This window comes from Silurus meridionalis, chromosome 15, assembly GCF_014805685.1.
Source record: "Silurus meridionalis isolate SWU-2019-XX chromosome 15, ASM1480568v1, whole genome shotgun sequence".
NCBI lineage: Eukaryota > Metazoa > Chordata > Actinopteri > Siluriformes > Siluridae > Silurus > Silurus meridionalis.
The window spans coordinates 13,143,805-13,165,594 of record NC_060898.1 but is presented as its reverse complement, the minus strand read 5'-3'; the positions used below and the strand labels follow the sequence as shown (position 1 = coordinate 13,165,594).

At 38.2% G+C, this 21,790-nt stretch overlaps 1 protein-coding gene across 3 annotated transcripts; it reads right to left on the bottom strand.

The window, feature by feature from the left end:
* Positions 1-2: 2 nt before the first annotated feature.
* On the bottom strand, positions 3-21,280 carry med15 (mediator complex subunit 15). 3 transcript variants are annotated; one of them, XM_046867957.1, is made up of 18 exons: positions 21,143-21,280; positions 15,994-16,081; positions 15,857-15,908; positions 15,716-15,739; positions 15,437-15,607; positions 15,047-15,336; positions 13,820-14,098; positions 12,791-13,000; positions 9,968-10,075; positions 9,528-9,646; positions 8,895-9,028; positions 8,188-8,322; positions 8,036-8,099; positions 7,883-7,949; positions 6,986-7,143; positions 644-810; positions 425-523; positions 3-271 (listed from the first exon to the last, which is right to left on the bottom strand). In XM_046867957.1, the coding sequence occupies exons 1-18, from the start codon at positions 21,217-21,219 to the stop codon at positions 135-137; spliced, it is 2,379 nt and encodes a 792-aa protein (XP_046723913.1). In that variant the 5' UTR covers positions 21,220-21,280; the 3' UTR covers positions 3-134. The 3 variants fall into 3 exon arrangements, with proteins under 3 accessions (XP_046723913.1, XP_046723914.1, XP_046723915.1); XM_046867958.1 differs by having other exon boundaries at positions 12,791-12,997; XM_046867959.1 differs by lacking the exon at positions 9,968-10,075.
* Positions 21,281-21,790: the final 510 nt, after the last annotated feature.

Genomic DNA, 21,790 nt, shown 5'->3' with positions numbered 1-21,790 from the left:
AATGTTTTTAAAGGTCCTTTATAAAGTTGTACTTAAGATAAGAACTAGATTACTTCATCGAATTCATACGTGCAAATTGTACACATAAAAAGAAGTATGGAGTTTATGCTGCGGGAGGATCCATGGCGTCATGACTAGGCTGCTGAGAGACACGCCTGTCTAACACTTTGAGCCCAAGTATTGAGCAGAGCTGTGACAGAGTGCTTGTCGGGAAGCTGAAGCAGTTTCGACGTCATGTTCCTATAGACATTCTGCAAGAAAGGGTTTGCCTCTGAAAGAAAGAAAAACTCATTTGATATTGAATTTTGGCTTTCAGATGTTACAGATTCCAGATCTATCAGTTGAATTCCAAAAAAGTTAAAATGCTATTCCAAAACACCCCTTATTTCATTAGTATACTGAATTTAGGTAACTGCTTACTCACCATATTGCTGATCATCACTGTCCCATTGGGGGCTCTGTTCAGGATAGTCTGATGGAATGCTCAGGTGGAGGGGAGGAACACTTGGAAGGGTCTTGTCATCTAGAACAATTTAAAAGATCATACAAAAGGCCCAAGTTGTTGGTTTTAGGTTCCCTATAACCGGTCTTCTCTGTGATAATATATGCTTATACATGGAAAGAAGAAAGACATTTTTCTCACCCAGTTTGCAGATGAGGTGCACCGTTCCGTTGTTGCTGCAGAAAGACGGGTCCAAGTTGACAAGGAATTTGGAATCAAGGCGTGCGACCTCCCCTTGCAGGATGTTGGGAATAGTTTGACGATCATCTTCCTCAAACTTCCTCTTCCGAGTTGGAATGATAGGCCCTCTGCAGGGCAAGTGAGAGAGGTGTGGTTGAAGCAGAATAATCAGGGTTCCTACACATTTTTCTTTTTTAAAAAAATCCATACTTTTCCAGACTCAAATTGCCAGACTTCCCCTAAAGATTTTTAAGACCATATTTAACATCTAAAACGATGATTTCAAATTACGTTACAATTTCTGATGTTTTCCATCTGTTTAGTCACAGGGTCGGGGGCGCTGTACTGTCATGGCAACTGCTTCCTCGCAACATCACAACCCATCACAGCCGTGTAGATCCAATCTAGCATCGATCTTTTGGCAGCTGCCTGGAACGCTAACCCCACAGAAACGATGTCCACGCTGGTATGCCGTTTTTAGTTAATAAAAACGTAGCTTTTTTTAAAACGCTCTCCAAAGTGGATACATTTGAAAACACTTTTTTAGCAGCGTAGACTGTAAAAACGATGACACATTTTAAGTCATTGCTGTGACATTCCAGGCGGAGATGATGCATCTTACATTTTGCTTGTGCGCAGTACAGGGACGTAAGCGTTTTCAGAGGTTTCAGTGTGAATGAGCAACTTTTCTGAAAAGACTGAAAACGAAAGTGTGGATGTGGACCGTTTTCGAATGTATCCAGATTAGGGTACATGTAGCGTTTGTTTTACATAAAAAAATAAATAAATAAAAAATAAAATAATAATAATAATAATATATATATATATATATATATATATATATATATATATATATATATATATATATATATATACACACACACACACACACACACACACACACACACAATTTCCAGACTATAAAGCGCACCCTTGTATAAGCCACACCCACTGAATTTTACAAATATTTTTATTTTTAACATAAGCCGCACCTTGTGTATAAGCTGAAACTAATGAACTTTACACAGGTTTTACCAAAAGACAGTGTCTGTTACACGGTGTAACGGGTGAAATATGTTGTGGCTCCTTTAAGAGCAGAGCGCTACAATGGCTTGTATCTAAACAGTAGCCGACCAAGAAAGTCATTGTTCACTGTCTTCCTCCTTCCTTTCACAATTACTGTATTTCTCTCGGGATTTTATCCTTTGGCATCGCCGTGCATTTAAAAATCAACACCGGTATATATATATATATATATATATATATATATATATATATATATATATATATATATATATATATATATATATATATATATATAGAGTGGAACCCGGTTATCTCGCCTCGGTTACCTCGACAACCCTATTAAGTCGACGTTTTGAAGTGGAACCGCCAAATTCTCGCTTTTCTAAGCATTTTTATCGGTTATGTTGACTTTTTTATGTCGCGGAACCCTAATATCTCGAGCACAAGGGGGGAAAAAATTTTAACGTCAGTTATGTCGATCGGCACTGTGCAGCCGCAGAAGAACTCGCGAAAGTGGCGGAAAAATCAAACCTTACAGATACTACAGGTGTTTGTATTGTATACTGGTGAATCTCTGCTGTTAGTAAGTGCACATATGCATGTTTTTGTTAAATGTTTTGCGATGAACGGAGCGCGGTGCTCCGGCTTCAACTCCTTACCGAGAGCCGTGCTCCTTACCGGCCTTGCGAGCAGGGTAAGGAGCACGGCTCTCGGTAAGGAGCACAGCTCTCGGTAAGGAGCACAGCTCTCTCGGTAAGGAGTTGAAGCCGGAGCTTCAGAGAAAGCGCCCGAGAAAGCACCTGCCACACCCCCTTCTGCCCCCTTTTCTGTCCCTCGTTTTTGGTTTCGGGTTCGGTTTTGGATCTTCCGGGGTTTTCGGCTTCGCGCCGTGCCGCGGTCGCGGTATTTTGAATTTCCTATTTTTCCATTCACAAACTCTCTCTCTCTCTCGCCGCTTATCTCCCCTCGGCATCGCGGACGTAAGTTTTTCGGACACTTTGCTTTGTGTGTTTGTGCGGATTACTTCAGCCTGATGGTCATAAGTTTTCAGAAACTTAGTTACTGTTTTTTTTCTTTTTTTCCACATGTGGACTTAATGTGAGACGGCACTGTGCAGCCGCAGAAGAACTCGCGAAAGTGGCGGAAAAATCAAACCTTACAGATACTACAGGTGTTTGTATTGTATACTGGTGAATCTCTGCTGTTAGTAGGTGCACTTATGCCTTTTGTTGTTAACAAACGTATGTACATTTTATAGCATGCCTTCATCAAACAAATCGCGGCAACGCTGTTGTGTAAAACCCTCAAAAACACGTGCATGCACATTCTCATTTATTAACGCACATCATGTACATAAAGAAATTTCAAAGCACGCCATTTTGATTTTTGTTTATCTCGATCATCGGTTACCTCGATGCTTTTGGCGACCCCTCGACATCGACATAACGGGTTCCACTGTGTATATATATATATATAGTGGAACCCGGTTATCTCGCCCTCGGTTACCTCGACAACCCTATTAAGTCGACGTTTTTGAAGTGGAACCGCCAAATTCTCGCTTTTTCTAAGCATTTTTTATCGGTTATGTTGACTTTTTTTTATGTCGCGGAACCCTAATATCTCGAGCACAAGGGGGGAAAAAATTTTAACGTCAGTTATGTCGATCGGCACTGTGCAGCCGCAGAAGAACTCGCGAAAGTGGCGGAAAAATCAAACCTTACAGATACTACAGGTGTTTGTATTGTATACTGGTGAATCTCTGCTGTTAGTAAGTGCACATATGCATGTTTTTGTTAAATGTTTTGCGATGAACGGGAGCGCGGTGCTCCCGGCTTCAACTCCTTACCGAGAGAGCCGTGCTCCTTACCGGCCTTGCGAGCAGGGTAAGGAGCACGGCTCTCGGTAAGGAGTTGAAGCCGGAGCTTCAGAGAAAGCGCCGAGAAAGCACCTGCCACACCCCTTCTGCCCCTTTTCTGTCCCTCGTTTTGGTTTCGGGTTCGGTTTTGGATCTTCCGGGGTTTTCGGCTTCGCGCCGTGCCGCGGTCGCGGTATTTTGAATTTCCTATTTTTCCATTCACAAACTCTCTCTCTCTCTCGCTCGGCTTATCTCCCCCTCGGCATCGCGGACGTAAGTTTTTCGGACACTTTGCTTTGTGTGTTTGTGCGGATTACTTCAGCCTGATGGTCATAAGTTTTCAGAAACTTAGTTACTGTTTTTTTTCTTTTTTTCCACATGTGGACTAAATGTGAGACGGCAGTGTGCAGCCGCTGTTTTTTTTTTCTTTTTTTCCACATGTGGACTAAATGTGAGACGGCAGTGTGCAGCCGCTGTTTTTTTTTTTTTTTTTTTTTTTTTTTTGAGCGATCTGTGTGTTTATAATGTTGGAGAATTATTATTATTTTTATTTAATTATTTTTTAGATTTTATTGCTGCAAACATGTACTTTCTACATCTAATGTTGCAGGTGCTTGTTTTGGATAACTTTTAAGTCAGAAAACTCTGGAGAGGCAGTACAAAGTAAATTGTGGTCTATAAAATTCACTTGTGGTGTGCATTGATTAGTTTAGTCATTTTGCGATTCAGAATTACTTGTGGTGCTTGCCTGCTTCCTGTAGGAAACCCCAGCTCTGTGATGAGTCCAGCGAGCGTATCTCAATCAGAGGACCAGCTGTATATGGACAAACTCAAACAGCTCTCCAAATATATATATATAAAATTATTAATAATAAATTTGAAAACTGAACAGGGCAAAAGTATGGAAACATTTTTCAATACACTGTTCTTTGTCCATGCTAAAACAGACCTGGAATGCACAATTAAAATTCCATATTTTTCAGACTCTTCCAAAATGCATAGAAACCTACATAAATCTTGCTCAGTTCACACATTTGGTCATTTCTGGCACAAACAAAATCGTACAAATTTGAAGTCGAAGCGAACTGTTGTGATTACTTCATATTGTTAAGTGGCACTCACGTGATGGGTGTTCCATGAATGGCGGTCATTGCAGGCGCAAACGTTCGATAGAGAGAGTGGTTGAAAACTGGTGAGCGGATATTGGCCAAAACGGCATCGAGCAGTGGCTGGCACAGGTACTGCTTTTTAGAAGGCACTGTTGGAGGAGGAGGTGTAGGCTGAGGAAGGAATGCACAAGGGGATTACAACATGATTATGGGATTTAAATAAAAATGCAGCAACTTATTATGTAATGCACCTGTTGAGCTTACAACTGGCACACATTTTGATTCGTTCTAAATGAACTTTAGCACTACAAATTTTTCAGGTATACAATGCAATATCATGTATTTCAGTAATTAGATCATGATCAAATTCATTTTACATAAATACATGATCACACTTGAAGCACACTTATGAGAATGCAATCAAACAAAGAGCATTTGTTGCGTTGCCTGGTCACAGATCCAACAAGGGAAGAAATGTGCCAAATTTATGATTTTTCTGTCTGTGAATTATTACCGTTCTCATTTTCCTCGCAGAATACAAGAACAATATACAAGCTACATGAGTCAGTGGAAAAACAACAGCGTGTTTGAAGGTGGTCAAACACACTGTGGAAGATGAGCTGACTGAATTAAGTAAAGAATGTGGTCTGCACATGTTGATAAAAGATAACAATATTTCAGTATTATTAAGTGCTACTTTATAATAATAATGATAACTTTCAGTGGGCAGTAATATCCTTAATTCTTATCTAGTTTCCAAGTGTGTGAAATAGTACCAAGTGAACTATCCTTTAGGTATCAGCCAACCGATTGCACATGATTGGATAGTGTACCTCTGACTGGTCTTAGGATTGTAGTGTTACTGTCTTCAGACAGCAGGGTGTAAATGCAGTGTGCACGTATGACCTACCACCGCCATGTCGTTTTTGAGCTTCTCCAAGGCTATTTCACACTTCTGTAGAGTTTTGAGAGGGCATCTAGTGAAAGAGAAAGACATGTCATAAACCCAGAGAAATTCCAAAACTATGGAACATCTCAATGCTGAACAAGCATCTCTGTTCACCTTGTGTTGGGATCAGTGAGAATGTTCAGCAGACTTTTCATCTTGCTCAAATCCTTCTTCCTTTCTAAACAAGAAGTAATAAACCAACATTTACACAGAAGGACATTTGTACGAAGACATTTACATTCTGACAAAACTTGAAAAATAATACCTTCATTTTTGTCAATCTTGTTAATCATCCGGCGCAGCGGTTCAATATATTTGGAGAGCTGTTTGAGTTTGTCCATATACAGCTGGTCCTCTGATTGAGATACGCTCGCTGGACTCATCACAGAGCTGGGGTTTCCTACAGGGAAGCAGGCAAGCACCACAAAGAATTCTGAATCGCAAAATGACTAAACTAATCAATGCACACCACAAGTGAATTTTATAGACCACAATTTACTTTGTACTGCCTCTCCAGAGTTTTCTGACTTAAAAGTTATCCAAAACAAGCACCTGCAACATTAGATGTGTATATGTATATATATATATATATATATATATATATATATATATATATATATATATATATATATATATATATATATGTGTGTATATATTCTACAGTATCATGAGATGTAGCTAAAAAATTATATGCCATAGATTTAACCAGTGATCTTCCATGTTGGAGAATTATTATTATTTTTATTTAATTATTTTTTTAGATTTTATTGCTGCAAACATGTACTTTCTACATCTAATGTTGCAGGTGCTTGTTTTGGATAACTTTTAAGTCAGAAAACTCTGGAGAGGCAGTACAAAGTAAATTGTGGTCTATAAAATTCACTTGTGGTGTGCATTGATTAGTTTAGTCATTTTGCGATTCAGAATTACTTGTGGTGCTTGCCTGCTTCCCTGTAGGAAACCCCAGCTCTGTGATGAGTCCAGCGAGCGTATCTCAATCAGAGGACCAGCTGTATATGGACAAACTCAAACAGCTCTCCAAATATATATATATATATATATATATATATATATATATATATATATATATATATATATAAAATTATTAATAATAAATTTGAAAACTGAACAGGGCAAAAGTATGGAAACATTTTTCAATACACTGTTCTTTGTCCATGCTAAAACAGACCTGGAATGCACAATTAAAATTCCATATTTTTTCAGACTCTTCCAAAATGCATAGGAAACCTACATAAATCTTGCTCAGTTCACACATTTGGTCATTTCTGGCACAAACAAAATCGTACAAATTTGAAGTCGAAGCGAACTGTTGTGATTACTTCATATTGTTAAGTGGCACTCACGTGATGGGTGTTCCATGAATGGCGGTCATTGCAGGCGCAAACGTTCGATAGAGAGAGTGGTTGAAAACTGGTGAGCGGATATTGGCCAAAACGGCATCGAGCAGTGGCTGGCACAGGTACTGCTTTTTAGAAGGCACTGTTGGAGGAGGAGGTGTAGGCTGAGGAAGGAATGCACAAGGGGATTACAACATGATTATGGGATTTAAATAAAAATGCAGCAACTTATTATGTAATGCACCTGTTGAGCTTACAACTGGCACACATTTTGATTCGTTCTAAATGAACTTTAGCACTACAAATTTTTCAGGTATACAATGCAATATCATGTATTTCAGTAATTAGATCATGATCAAATTCATTTTACATAAATACATGATCACACTTGAAGCACACTTATGAGAATGCAATCAAACAAAGAGCATTTGTTGCGTTGCCTGGTCACAGATCCAACAAGGGAAGAAATGTGCCAAATTTATGATTTTTCTGTCTGTGAATTATTACCGTTCTCATTTTCCTCGCAGAATACAAGAACAATATACAAGCTACATGAGTCAGTGGAAAAACAACAGCGTGTTTGAAGGTGGTCAAACACACTGTGGAAGATGAGCTGACTGAATTAAGTAAAGAATGTGGTCTGCACATGTTGATAAAAGATAACAATATTTCAGTATTATTAAGTGCTACTTTATAATAATAATGATAACTTTCAGTGGGCAGTAATATCCTTAATTCTTATCTAGTTTCCAAGTGTGTGAAATAGTACCAAGTGAACTATCCTTTAGGTATCAGCCAACCGATTGCACATGATTGGATAGTGTACCTCTGACTGGTCTTAGGATTGTAGTGTTACTGTCTTCAGACAGCAGGGTGTAAATGCAGTGTGCACGTATGACCTACCACCGCCATGTCGTTTTTGAGCTTCTCCAAGGCTATTTCACACTTCTGTAGAGTTTTGAGAGGGCATCTAGTGAAAGAGAAAGACATGTCATAAACCCAGAGAAATTCCAAAACTATGGAACATCTCAATGCTGAACAAGCATCTCTGTTCACCTTGTGTTGGGATCAGTGAGAATGTTCAGCAGACTTTTCATCTTGCTCAAATCCTTCTTCCTTTCTAAACAAGAAGTAATAAACCAACATTTACACAGAAGGACATTTGTACGAAGACATTTACATTCTGACAAAACTTGAAAAAAAAATACCTTCATTTTTGTCAATCTTGTTAATCATCCGGCGCAGCGGTTCAATATATTTGGAGAGCTGTTTGAGTTTGTCCATATACAGCTGGTCCTCTGATTGAGATACGCTCGCTGGACTCATCACAGAGCTGGGGTTTCCTACAGGAAGCAGGCAAGCACCACAAGGAATTCTGAATCGCAAAATGACTAAACTAATCAATGCACACCACAAGTGAATTTTATAGACCACAATTTACTTTGTACTGCCTCTCCAGAGTTTTCTGACTTAAAAGTTATCCAAAACAAGCACCTGCAACATTAGATGTAGAAAGTACATGTTTGCAGCAATAAAATCTAAAAAAATAATTAAATAAAAATAATAATAATTCTCCAACATGGAAGATCACTGGTTAAATCTATGGCATATCATTTTTTTTAGCTACATCTCATGATACTGTAGAATATAAAACAAAATTTTCTTATGACACAAGTTGCCAAGGCACATGGAACAGTGCCAGATGAAAACATCATTCAACTCCTGATTTTAATGGAACACTGATATGGATGGACATTTTTGCCAGGTCAGATTTGATACAGCACTGATCTACAGTAACACCAATATGACAAACAAAAGCACTGTCTACCATATGAACGCTAAATAAACGTCTCTTATAGTCCCGAAAACATTGCATGTATGCCAAGAGACCTGCATTGAAATGTCTGCTGTATACCTGGAGTGCTAAGTGGTCCAGGAGATGGCACTTGCATTGAGTAACTCTGTGGTGTACGTGCTGTGGCGGGACTCTGTGATGGCTGCGGGGAAGGACTGGGTTGGAAACCTCCCGGAGATGGGGTCGGACCAGAACTGAAACACGAAACAAAATATATTTGCATGGCCATTATGTCTTAACATCAATTAATGCTAAAGTGTCTTCTTTATTACAGAAATGACATGCCTGGAAATTGCATTATTGGACAAATGTACTGAATCAAAAGACAATTTGTGACACGGGTCTTCCTCTCTTTCTTTTTTGGTCAATAAATTCTAAAGACATTCAGAGTTGCCATCATAAAAAATTAATAACTTGTGCCTGACCAGAATTGAACAGCATTGGGCTATGAAGTGAACTTTAACATAATGTGACAGACTAGACTAATTCAACTCCTTTGCTTCCTGTGTTTCAGCCTTAAGAGGATTTCTTAAAGCTGAAAACAAGAAAGCTTTCAAGTAAGTGCTGATGGAGAACTTTACATGAATGTCACTTAGGTTAAATTTCTCAATTTTTAAGTGTTAAGTTACACATATCATATATAATAAATTATTTCCAGAATAGATTTTGAGCCCTAAGATTTATGAAGTGTACCTGACAGAGTTTGGTTGTGACAAGAGTGGCTGTGGGGAGGGTTGAGGCTGAGGGGGAGGAGGCATGGACGGCTGAGGTGTCTGCACTTGGACTGGAGACGGTGAAGACATCTGTTGAGTCTGTGGAGAAAAAGACATGCTAATCTAACTAAACCACCCTAGTGTCCATTTAACTTTTGGATTGTTACAAACACAAAACACCAGCTTACACTCAGAAGTCCACTCTTCCACGTACCTGTACATCTTGCAGAAATAGCAATAATATGTAACCACCCTTTTCCACTAGATACAAAGTAAGAAGGGACAAAAAGGGGCAAGGGGGGCAGCTGTTATGTTAAGGCTTGCTCATGGACAGCCTCTCTGTCCCCAGGGGGTGTAGAGGGGGAGCCACAGACATGGGCACCTACTGGAAAGCCAGCACTCTGCCCCTGGTGTAAATACCTGTGGCATTTGCTGTCCTCCCATGGCAGCAGGGTTTGGAGGAATGGCAGAATTCGGAATGGCACGGGGCAACCGAGGTGGCATTTGCATCCCAGCACGGGGCATCATCTTTGAGGAGGACAGAGGGGACAACAGACATGTCACAAGCAAAACAATAAATGCAGTGCGCATCAGCGGATATGAGAAGAAGCACATGCACACATGCACACTCAGAAAACTCAGGACTAAAGGCACAGAAGCACAAACATAAGGAGACATTTTGTGATGCTACGATAAAGCAGGAGTTCAATTGTGACTTTCTTCTTGTGCAGGTTAAGAACAGCAATCCACATGCTAATGGGCAGCATGCTAACTACTGTATCATGCCACATGAGAGATGTGATATGTATATCTATATCTAATGAACTTATTAATAAATTATACGATTCAAGTAAATTACACATTTCAAGTTAAAGAGTTCCTCCTAACCTAATATGCAGTCAGTCAGCAATGAAAGCTTATTAGGCTAACAAGTAATAGAACACTATTCATAAATACAGGTCAATATGTTATAATTGAATGATAATGTTAAATCACAGAGGATGCATGTTAATTAGCTTTGGAATTTATTCCAAATTGAGCTAAATGATCATTTTTATTACATACACCGTAATAAATAAGTGGAGGTTTTAAATGATGCCTTTATTCTAATAGGATATAATTTCTATAACAATTATTTCTTATGTCCGCATGAAAATTAAAGAAATACTTAAACAATTATTTCTGACATGTTGAAGCTTTCTGTAAGGAGCGGTTTACATAATACTCGTGGTCTCCAGAATCGGCACTTCTGACCAGTCAGAGGTATATAGTCTTACACCAACATGCTCATACCATGACAAAAAAATTGTTAATAACTTGTGTACAAAGTGATGACAGGAACTTGTTTTGCGGACGTTCCATAATGTCAAATGTATCTAAGCTAATCAAAAAGGGTGGCATGCGCAAGGTTCATTAATGCTTAATAAAAACTGATGTTGAAAAATTGCTATGGTATAAGAGGAATAAAACACTGGGATGTGCTGTTAAAGGAAATATTAAACTGCATACTGATCACAGTAGCATTTGTGGGTCTACCACACCAACAGTCATTCCTTGTTTTACTATAACAGCAACAAACCAAGTTTTTTTTTTTATTCCTTACTCACAAGACATACAAAACAAAACCATATATTGTAACAGCAGTTATATCAAACAGTTAGTAAACTCACAAGCACATGTATGCAGTGACTCAAAAGAAGCAGAGCATGCAGTCAGTTTGTTAGCCATAGAAAGCAAGCAAAAAAAATAGACCCCTCTCAAGCTCTAAGCACTAAAACTTCTTAACATTTTTCTAGTGTAGTACTGTACATCAGACACACGGGTCTGTGAGTCAGACTGGAGGCACATATGTGGTACAATACACCTCAAAGTACATAAAGAGACATGAATGCTGTCATTCCTTCGCAGAATGACACACACAGAGGGACAGTTCATGAAACCTCTTAAAGAATCCACTTAATGTTTGGGAAACAAGAAAGTTCTTTTGTTGAGTGCTCTTCTTTTTGTTTGTTTGTTTTTTTCAAACAGGCTCCCCCTCCTCGTAATATCCCAAGTAGGATATTATGTAATAGACACATTTCCACCGATGAAATCAACATTAGTCAGAACTCTTTTTACTTCAAGCTAAAATATCCCAACACGCAAAACAATAAAAAAAAAAAATTATAATAATAATAGTTTCTAATTTTACTAATGAACATAAACCAAAGCTTGAACAAAAGTAAAGGCACTTTTTTAACTTGCCATCAAGTTAACTATAAATTTATTATAAACAGGTCATACAGTAAATCAATAACAACAAAAATTCTAACATAAAAAGAACAATATTGGCACATGCCCCTTGGGGCAAAGCTCCTGTCACATTTAAAACAGGGTTTTTGAAAATTTTAAAAAGTCAAATAAAAGACTTAAAACCATGAAGAGTGAAATTTAAGACCTATATCACAATATAAAAAAAGAAAGAAAAAAAAAGAAAGAAATATACCCACATGTTAGGAACTGGCCTTAACCAAGCCCTAAACACTATAGCCAAATAATAGCCAATTATCGCTAAATTTGCACTTCCCCATAGCTGAAAAATAAAATCCGTTTTACATCTGTAGTACAGTCCAGGAGAGATTTGCACTAACAACAGAAGCTGATTGGCTGTTGCATGTTTCTCATATTTGGCCTAGCAAAAGGAAAATCTACAACCTCATGGAAACAAAACAAATAAATGTTTCAATGAGCTTTAGAGGTAGCGTGACATTAAAAATTAAAAACTGTTCACAATTATTTAAGACCTAGAAGAGTGAATTAAAAACTTTAGATTTTAGACTTTATTTTTCTTTAGACTTTTTAAGACCACACGGAATCCCTGTAGATCCCTTTGACTAACTAAAAATGAATGTGTATCGAACAATCAGTTTTTAATCTGAAAAGACAAAAGTTCTAAGTAGTTCTACTAGAATATCTGAAAACCATGGTGGAAATGCATCATATTACATGCTTATAAATGTGGCTCTTATAACTGGAAATAAATTAGGATCCAATAGTTTCAACGATACCCACATCAATGCAATTGTTTTTCCTCATGAAATCTTTTTGTGCTGGCTTTTTGAGAATTCAGTGGGTCAACAACCAAAAGAACACAATCCATTAATTATTAATATTAAAGTACACCCAGTTGGCATGCATTCACTCCAGGCTCAATCCATTCTTTCACATCCCATGTGGGGCCGTTATATCTTGCACATCGCTTACCGAGCCAGAGACTGTCACAAGCTGGGCCTGAGCTGCTGCTGCTGCTGCTGCTGCTTGTTGGACCTGCTGCTGCTGCTGCTGCTGCTGTTGTTGCTGCTGCTGCTGCTGTTGTTGTTGCTGCTGCTGCTGTTGCTGCTGCTGCTGCTGCTGTTGCTGTTGCTGCTGCTGCTGTTGTTGCTGGTGCTGCTGCTGCTGCATAACTCTAGCCTGCTTAGAAGCAAACATACGAAATGCACACGCAAGCAAGCAAGCAGAAGGTCAAGAAATGCAAGAGAAAATGTTATTTTGATTGGAAGACAAATTAAGCACATGTATCATTTTGTCTAAAAGAGTAATGCTGTATTGTTACATTGTTAATTACAGAAACCGCATAGAGTGCAAAGTTTATTTTGAAAAATGGCTGTAAAAAACATTGGGTCATTATAGTTAAATGTTACTACTTGTGAATTTTAGTGAATTGTGCCATGAGCAGCATTGTGGAAAAAGTGCATTCAGTGCAATGGGTTGCACTTCTCTATACAATCCTGTGATCATCCATGGTTAGTCCACCCTGCAGGCTAAAAATGCAACTGAGCCACCTTCCACCCATTGAGCTCACTTTCGAAAGGATCGACATGGCCAATATAATGTCTCAGGCCATTGTAACAGACCACAATTCCACAAGTCATCCTGACTGGCACACATTTTCAGCAAACTTTACGAATTATCGGGAGTAACATCTGTCTCCCATGTCCTTTTTTTCCCCCACCCACCTACACATTTTAGTAATCTGGCCATTAAACAAACTATTCCTACATTTATAACAGGCAAAAAGCATTCTGGCAATATATTTCAAAGTAATTTCATTTTGCTTTTGCATTCCCTCTTAGTATGACATCCTACATCGTGGTTTTGATTTAGTTTGTTTTGTGACAGACATGTTGTAGCAAAAGAACACCTGTCTATATGACAATGTATCAGGCTTCAAAAGGAATTTATAGAAATGTTAACATGTATGTTTGTTAACATAACAATGATGCAGTGACTCACCTGGTAGAGCTTCAGTTGTTGTTGTTGTTGTTGTTGTTGATGTTGTTGCTGACTCAGGGTTCCAATTGCCTGGTGTTGGCCAGGGGCCATTTGACCAGCCAACGGCTGTTGCACAAGAATCTGCTGGGGGGGCTGGGAATGTGGAGGCATCTGACCTGGCTGGGCTTGAACTTGAAGCTGCTGCTGTTGTAAATGCTGAATGGACTGAGCCTGAGGATGAGCCTGCTGTTGGAGTTGCTGAAACTGTATTGAATGATGCTGCTGAAGTCGTGACTGAAACTGGGAGGAGATGTAATCAAATTAACCACAGATGCAGTGCATGTTCACCAACTAAATATATTTAGATGAAATTTGAGTTTAAATGTACTCCCAGTTTTTTTGTTTTGGATATGGACAGCACAATACTGGAAAAATTCTCCAACATATGAATACTGAACCCAATGAATATACCAAGCAAATTAACTTTTTTTTTACTTCATGAAAAGCATAGCATACACCTACAGAACATTGTTTTCAAGAGAGGAAGGATGTTTTAGTTTAAGTTCTTTGTAATATGATGAGCTTCATTTATTTTAGCGAAGCTGGTGTGGGAATGACAAATGAAAACAAGAACTTGCTGGCTTCACTCATTCTTACAACATTAAATGCATCTAAAGGAACAAGTATAATGTGATATTTGATAAGTGAAATGTCACATTGCAGTGGTATAAAAGCTATACTTTGTATGTACTGTTATTTAATCATCATATTTGGTTATTACCTCACTCCTTTTGGGAAGTCTTTTTTTTTTTTCATTCACCTTCACTAAAACATAGTGATATTGGTTTATAGGGAAGTGGGTGCTCAGTGGATAAGATGTTGGACTTCTGATTGGAAGGTGTTTAATTCTCACAACTACCAAGCTGCCACTGCTGGGCCCTTAACCCTCAATTGCTCAGCTGTATAACTGATAATGTCAGTGATAAATGTAAGTTACTCTGTATAAGGGCATCTGTCAAAAATGGCATAAATGTAAAAAAATCTAAATTTATATAATTTCACCAGTAACATTATTAGTGCCTATTAGGGTTTGGGCAAAATGACGCTATAGTATCCATATTATACTAAATTACATAATATATCATAAAACAAAGCAAAGTTAGTCATCATTTCAAACAATGATAACATGTTCCAGGCAAAATAACAATCATGTTCATATTGTAGTTAATTTTATTTACATGTTCTGACCTGATTCTGTTGCTGTTGTTGCTGCTGCTGTTGTGCCTGTGCCTGTGCCTGCTGCTGTTGCTGGTTCTGGTGTTGCATTGACTGATTTTGAATGTGCTGCTGCTGTTGCTGTTGTTGTTGTTGCTGTTGCTGCTGCTGCTGCTGCTGCAGCTGCTGCAGTTTTAACTGCTGCTGGGCCTGAATCTGCTGCTGCATAGCGTTCTGCTGCATGACGGTCGCCTGCTGTGGCTGGAACTGCTGAAACTGGATGGGCTGCTGTTGCTGCAACTGCAACTGCACTGCCGCTGCAGCTGTCACAGATTGACAGAAAATAAATTTGCAAAGAGATGCTATTTCAAGAGTAACAGCAATGACACTTCTCACATCAGTGCATCTGGAAGCTGCACGTACCACCCTGCTGATTTCCTGCAACTCCTTGCATGGTGTGCTGGCTTATTGGCATCTGATTCATTGTCCCCATGACACCCATTTGTGCACCAGGAGGACGTGTGGACATGCCAACAGTTCCAGGGCCATTGGCACCACCTACACCAGTAAGATTCTGTAGAAGGTTCAACTGATCTGAGGTGGGCAAAAAGAGGAAGAACTGAAATACTGTATTTGTACAAGCAAGCTACAAATTTACATAGTGACTGCATACGCCATATCACGTGTAAATGTGTAGCATACCTTGTCCTCCTTGTGCCTTTTTATCTTTAGAAAATAAATAAATAATAAATAAAAATATCAGCACATTGCAATATATATTAAATACTTTGTCGTAGAACACAAAGCATTGGATCAACAGAACAATATGAACTTAGGACTTACGAATGTCTCTGAAATGAATGATCAGCCTGGCAACCATGGACAGATACTCCTCCTGTTTACATTCACATCATGATTTTACTAATTATCAACATGATTATTATGCTGGTTATTTCAAATATTACTCAGACACTACTTACTCTACTCTTTGCTTTGTTAAACACATGATTCTCCATGTCATTGCTGGATTTGGTGTGAGCTGTTCCAGCTTTGCGCATGGCATCTTCACTGTAAAAAAAAAATAAATAAATATGTCTTAATAAAAGTGTGGCTTAAACTCTTTTCAAGTACAACAGCCGAGAAAGGCTGAAAAAGTGAAAGATAGCAAACTTTTGCCAGAAAATATATTATTCCATCACATTTGTAAATCCTAGCAAGTACAGTGGAACCCGGTTATCTCACCTCGGTTATCTCGACAACCCTATTAAGTCGACGTTTTTGAAGTGGAACCGACAAATTCTCGCTTTTTCTACGCATTTTTTATCGGTTATGTCGACTTTTTTTTATGTCGCCGAACCCTAATATCTCGAGCACAGGGGGGGAAAAATTTGAAATTTTAACGTCAGTTATGTCGATCGGCACTGTGCAGCCACAGAAGAACTCGCGAAAGTGGCGGAAAAATCAAACCTTACAGATGCTACAGGTGTTGTATTGTATACTGGTGAATCTCTGCTGTTAGTAAGTGCACATATGCATTTTTTTTGTTAAATGTTATGCGATGAACGGAGCGCGCGCTCCGGCTTCAACTCCTTACCGGCGCGGGCGAGCAGGGTAAGGAGCACGGCTCTTGGTAAGGAGTTGAAGCCGAGCTTCAGAGAAAGCGGCCGAGAAAGCACCTGCCACGCCCCTTCGCCGTTCACGTTTGAGACTTTTCTGTCCCTCGTTTTGGTTTCGGGTTCGGTTTGGATCTTCCGGCTTTTTCTCTCTCTCTCTTTTCAGGTCATTGACCAGCTCCTCCCGTGTAGTTCTGGGCTGATTTCTCACCTTCCTTAGGATCATCGAGACCCCACGAGGTGAGATCTTGCATGGAGCCCCAGTCCGAGGGAGATTGGCAGTCATGTTTAGCTTCTTCCATTTTCTAATGATTGCTTCAACAGTGGACCTTTTTTCACCAAGCTGCTTGGCAATTTCCCCGTAGCCCTTTCCAGCCTTGTGAATGTGTACAATTTTGTCTCTAGTGTCTTTGGACAGCTCTTTGGTCTTGGCCATGTTAGTAGTTGGATTCTTACTGATTGTATGGGGTGGACAGGTGTCTTTATGCAGCTAACGACCTCAAACAGGTGCATCTAATTTAGGATAATAAATGTAGTGGAGGTGGACATTTTAAAGGCAAACTAACAGCTCTTTGAGGGTCAGAATTCTAGCTGATAGACAGGTGTTCAAATACTTATTTGCAGCTGTATCATACAAATAAATAGTTTAAAAATCATACATACATATATACACATACATATACACATTATATATATATATATATATATATATATATATATATATATATATATATATATATATATATATATATATATATATATATACATATATACATATATATATACACATATACACATATATATATATATACACACACACACACACACACACACACACACACGTGTGTGTGTATATATATATATATATATATATATATATATATATATATATATATATACACACACACAGTGCCCTCCACAATTATTGGCACCCCTGTTTAAGATGTGGTCATGGACTTCAAAAAATTCTCCTTTTTTTTAAAACAACATAGAACCCAAATGCAAAAAAAGAGAAAAATCCAACCTTTTATTTAAGTACATTACTTTGGTGGTAAAAAAAAAAATCACATTTAGAAAAAGAAAAAAAAAACTTGAAATCATGTGTGCCACAGTTATTGGCACCCCTGAGGTTAATACTTTGTACAACCTCCTTTTGCCAACAAGACAGCACTTAATCTCCTCCTATAACATTTCACAAGATTGGAGAACACAGAGAGAGGGATTTTTGACCATTCTTCTTTGCACAATCTTTCTAGATCATCCAGTGTCCTGGGTCCTCTCTTATGCACTCTTCTCTTTAGCTCGCCCCACAGGTTTTCGATTGGGTTGAGGTCTGGGGACTGAGATGGCCATGGGAGGACCTTGAGTTTGTGACTGCTGAACCACTTTTGTGTAGATTTTGCCACATGTTTTGGATCATTATCCTGCTGAAAGACCCAATGACGACCCATCTTCAGCTTTCTGGCAGAGGCCATCAGGTTTTTATTTAAAATATCCTGGTACTTCAAAGCGTTCATAATGCCATGCACCCTAACAAGGTTCCCAGGGCCTTTGGAAGAGAAACAGGCCCACAGCATCACAGATCCTCCACCATACTTCACGGTGGGCATGAGGTGCTTTTCGCATACTCATCTTTTGTTTTATGCCAGACCCACTTAGAGTGTTTGTTGCCAAAAAGCTCAATCTTAGTCTCATCTGACCAAAGCACACGATCCCAGTTGAAGTCCCAGTACCGCTTAGCAAACTCCAGACGTTTACGTTTGTGAGTGTTAGTGAGAAAAGGCTTTTTCCTTGCATGCCTCCCAAACAGCTTGTTGGCATGTAGAGGCGTCTGATGGTTGTTTTGGAGACTCTGTGACCCCAAGATGCCACTCTTTGATGCAATTCTGTAACGGTGAGCTTGGGAAATTTTTTTACTTCTCTTACCATCCTCCTCACTGTGCGTTGTGGCAAGATAAACTTGGGACCTCTTCCAGCCTTGTTTGTCACTGTTCCAGTTGTTTTAAACTTCTTAATGATTCCTCTGACTGTAGATACCGGCAAGTTAAGGCGAGTGGCTATTTTCTTGTAGCCATTGCCTGACTTATGAAGGTCGACACACATCTGCCTTACTTGAATGGTGCGTTCTCTTGTCTTTGCCATGTTGACAAATGGGTAAGAGAATTAGGCCTATTTATACCCCAGGGAAACAGGAAATCATGAATTACTAATTAAAAGTCCCTAGATACCCTGACCAACCTTAGCAACTACAGAAAAATATATAAAAAAAAAAATTTGTTAGGGGTGCCAATAATTGTGGCACACATGATTTCAAGTTTTTTATTTTTTCTAAATGTATGATTTTTTTTTACCACCAAAGTAATGTACTTAAATAAAACAGGGGTGCCAATAATTGTGGAGGGCACTGTATCTGTATATGTATGTGTGTGTGTGTATATATATATATATATATATATATATATATATATATATATATATATATATATATATATACACACACATATATGTAATGTATATATACATATATATAATAAATTGAGCTGATGACACTATTGCAATGTCTGACTTCCCAGGGTGAATAAAATCACATGTAGTATAGATGAGGCTGTAACAGCAATTCTGCAAAAATGCAAGAAAGTGAATGGGATATTGGCTTACATCGTTTAAATAGCAACATTTTTAAATAGTTAAGTCATTTAAAAAGATGTCTTATTTATTTATTTTTTATGATGTATATATCTGTTACTTCATAAAATAAAAAGTTGTTAAAAAGCTAATATAAATCACATTTATGGCATTTGGCAGACACTCCTGTTCCCAGCAACTGCAATTATCCACCTTTTTTGGTAAGGTGAGAGTTAAGGGCCTTTCTCAAGGGCCCAGTACTGGCAGTTCGGTGGTGCTGGAGTTTAAACTTATGATCTTCCGATCCAAGGTGTAACACTGAGCTACCAGTACCCCATGGCAGTCCACTGCTTCACCTGCCCCTATGGACAAACTACCACTTGCATGTTGAGTCTGATATCTGCCACTCTAACAAGACAACCATTTGAGTAAAATTATTAGTCCAGTCGTCACGTCATAATTTTTTTCACTAGCATTAGGACACTAAAAATACAAACTCTATTCGGAGACAATGTAATTAGAAAAACAAGTTGTTTTTAATAGAAGTAGTACTCTTGTAGGTACTGCTAGAAGAGGTAGGTCTTTAGTTGTTTTTTTAAGATTGCCAGTGAATAAGCTATTCGGACAAGTGGAAGTTAATTTTACCACATAGATGCCAAAACATAAAACAATAGATGCATGTCTGCCTTGTATCTTTGGACAAGTGGAGCACCGATTGAAAATCGGAGGGAGCATGGGGCAGTGCGGGTGAGATAAGACCTAAGATGTAGAGGGCTACTGGTCCTTTTTTGGCTTTGTAGGCAAGCATGAGTGTTTTAAATCTAATGTGGGCATCTACCAAAAGCCATTTCACACAGTTATACATGCTGTACCAAAAGTTATCTGCAAAACTAAACTCTGTATTTTGGTCTGCAATCAAACAACTTCAGTGTAATAATAACTATGTATATATTTACTTGTGATCTCTCAAACTTTTGGTACTTTTACCACCTGTTTCTATATAAATATAAAAGTAGGCTATACATTACATAGACCATTACTTGAAAGTGATGCCTATACAGTACCTGCTAATATTAACTATATTTACTAAATTGCTACCAAATCTTGAAAGTTTGATCAAATATTTTTTGCAATATAACTTTAGTCTGTGATGTACCGCCTACAAACGAATCGAATCTTTGAAAGACTCTTTAAAATGATCGTAAATAAAAACTACTCGTATTTATAAATCGCATTTTTTCTTTCTAATTTCATCCAGTCAGTCCATGAGTGAATCGAAAGTATTATTCATCTTCAGTTGCTGCTTGAATGCCTTAAGCACATTTTAACATATGAGCCATTTGAAAAGAGAAAATGTCGAACATTATTAGGAATGTAGAATCAAATGAACCGACTCACTGGGAAAAAAAACCCGAAATGCCACAAAATGCAGACATAATAGAATATATTATAGAAGTATTAATTCTAATACTACGTCTGTGTGTCTGTATATGTGTATATGTGTGCGTGTGCGTGTGTGTGTGTGTGTGTGTTTCTGTTTATATATTTCCTAGCCGAGATTCTTTAGCTTCCCTTGATACCAGTTCTACTTTTCTGTTACGGGTAGTGTGTATAAAAAAAAGCCATGAATTATTAACGAACACGGGTAGAAAAATATTATATATTATTTTGTCAATTTTAATCTGCAAACGTGATATGACAAAATGAGCTGCATATTATTACCAATTCTGTCCGTATACCGTTTACATTTCCCTCAATAGATGCTAAGTCTAATGCTAATCACCGTAAGCTAGCATGAAGATTAGCAAAAGCTGACCAGGCGGAACTTATACAATTTCTCAAACGGTTTTAACCCCCTGTACAATTTAATTCGTATTTTTTAAGGACTTACATTTGCGTGACTACTTTTTGTCGGAATCCCTGACTCCTCCAATCATTATCAGGCCCCGGAACCTCCATCCCAGACATTGTACACCTCTTATCAGTTCACACTGAATTAGTCTGCCAATGAATCGGATACTTGAATCGGTTCTTTAGTCGGCTCATTTAGGTCAACATTGAGAGCCGACAAATTGAATCTTCTTGATGGCACAATTATGTCTTACATAATTTAAATGGTAAAACTATTTAGAATAAAACTTAATTTTATGCAAATACGTAAAATTACTGATATGGTAAATAAAGTGGGGACTGTCAGGGCTAGCAAGGTCTTCTCTGCTGGCTAGAATCACTAACTTATCAGAATCACTTATGTTTAAATATATTTTTGTCTACAAATATGTACAAAATTATTCCAATTAACCTATCCTCTTCATTTCAAAGCTTTTCTCTCTGGTGTGCCAATTCTATGATTGTCCATTACAGTTTCTATATTTGGTCACTATGGATGGGTTTTTAAAAAGTTAAGAAAAGATTACTAAAACAGTTCTTAAGCTTTTTTATGAACAATTTATACTTTTTTGTTTCTGTAGAATTAACACAAAACACATTTTTTGCCTAAATTTCATATCCCCAGAAAAAACATAATGGACAGAAAAAA

Bases quoted from the DNA above. Each gene is read 5' to 3' on its own strand.
- med15 (XM_046867957.1), bottom strand. From the start codon at position 21,219: ATGTCTGGGATGGAGGTTCCGGGGCCTGATAATGATTGGAGGAGTCAG. The intron at 15,608-15,715 runs GTATGCTACACA...TGCCCACCTCAG, and splicing joins AAAGGCACAAGGAGGACAAG to ATCAGTTGAACCTTCTACAG. The intron at 10,076-12,790 runs GTAAGCGATGTG...TCCTCCTCAAAG, and splicing joins TTGTGACAGTCTCTGGCTCG to ATGATGCCCCGTGCTGGGAT.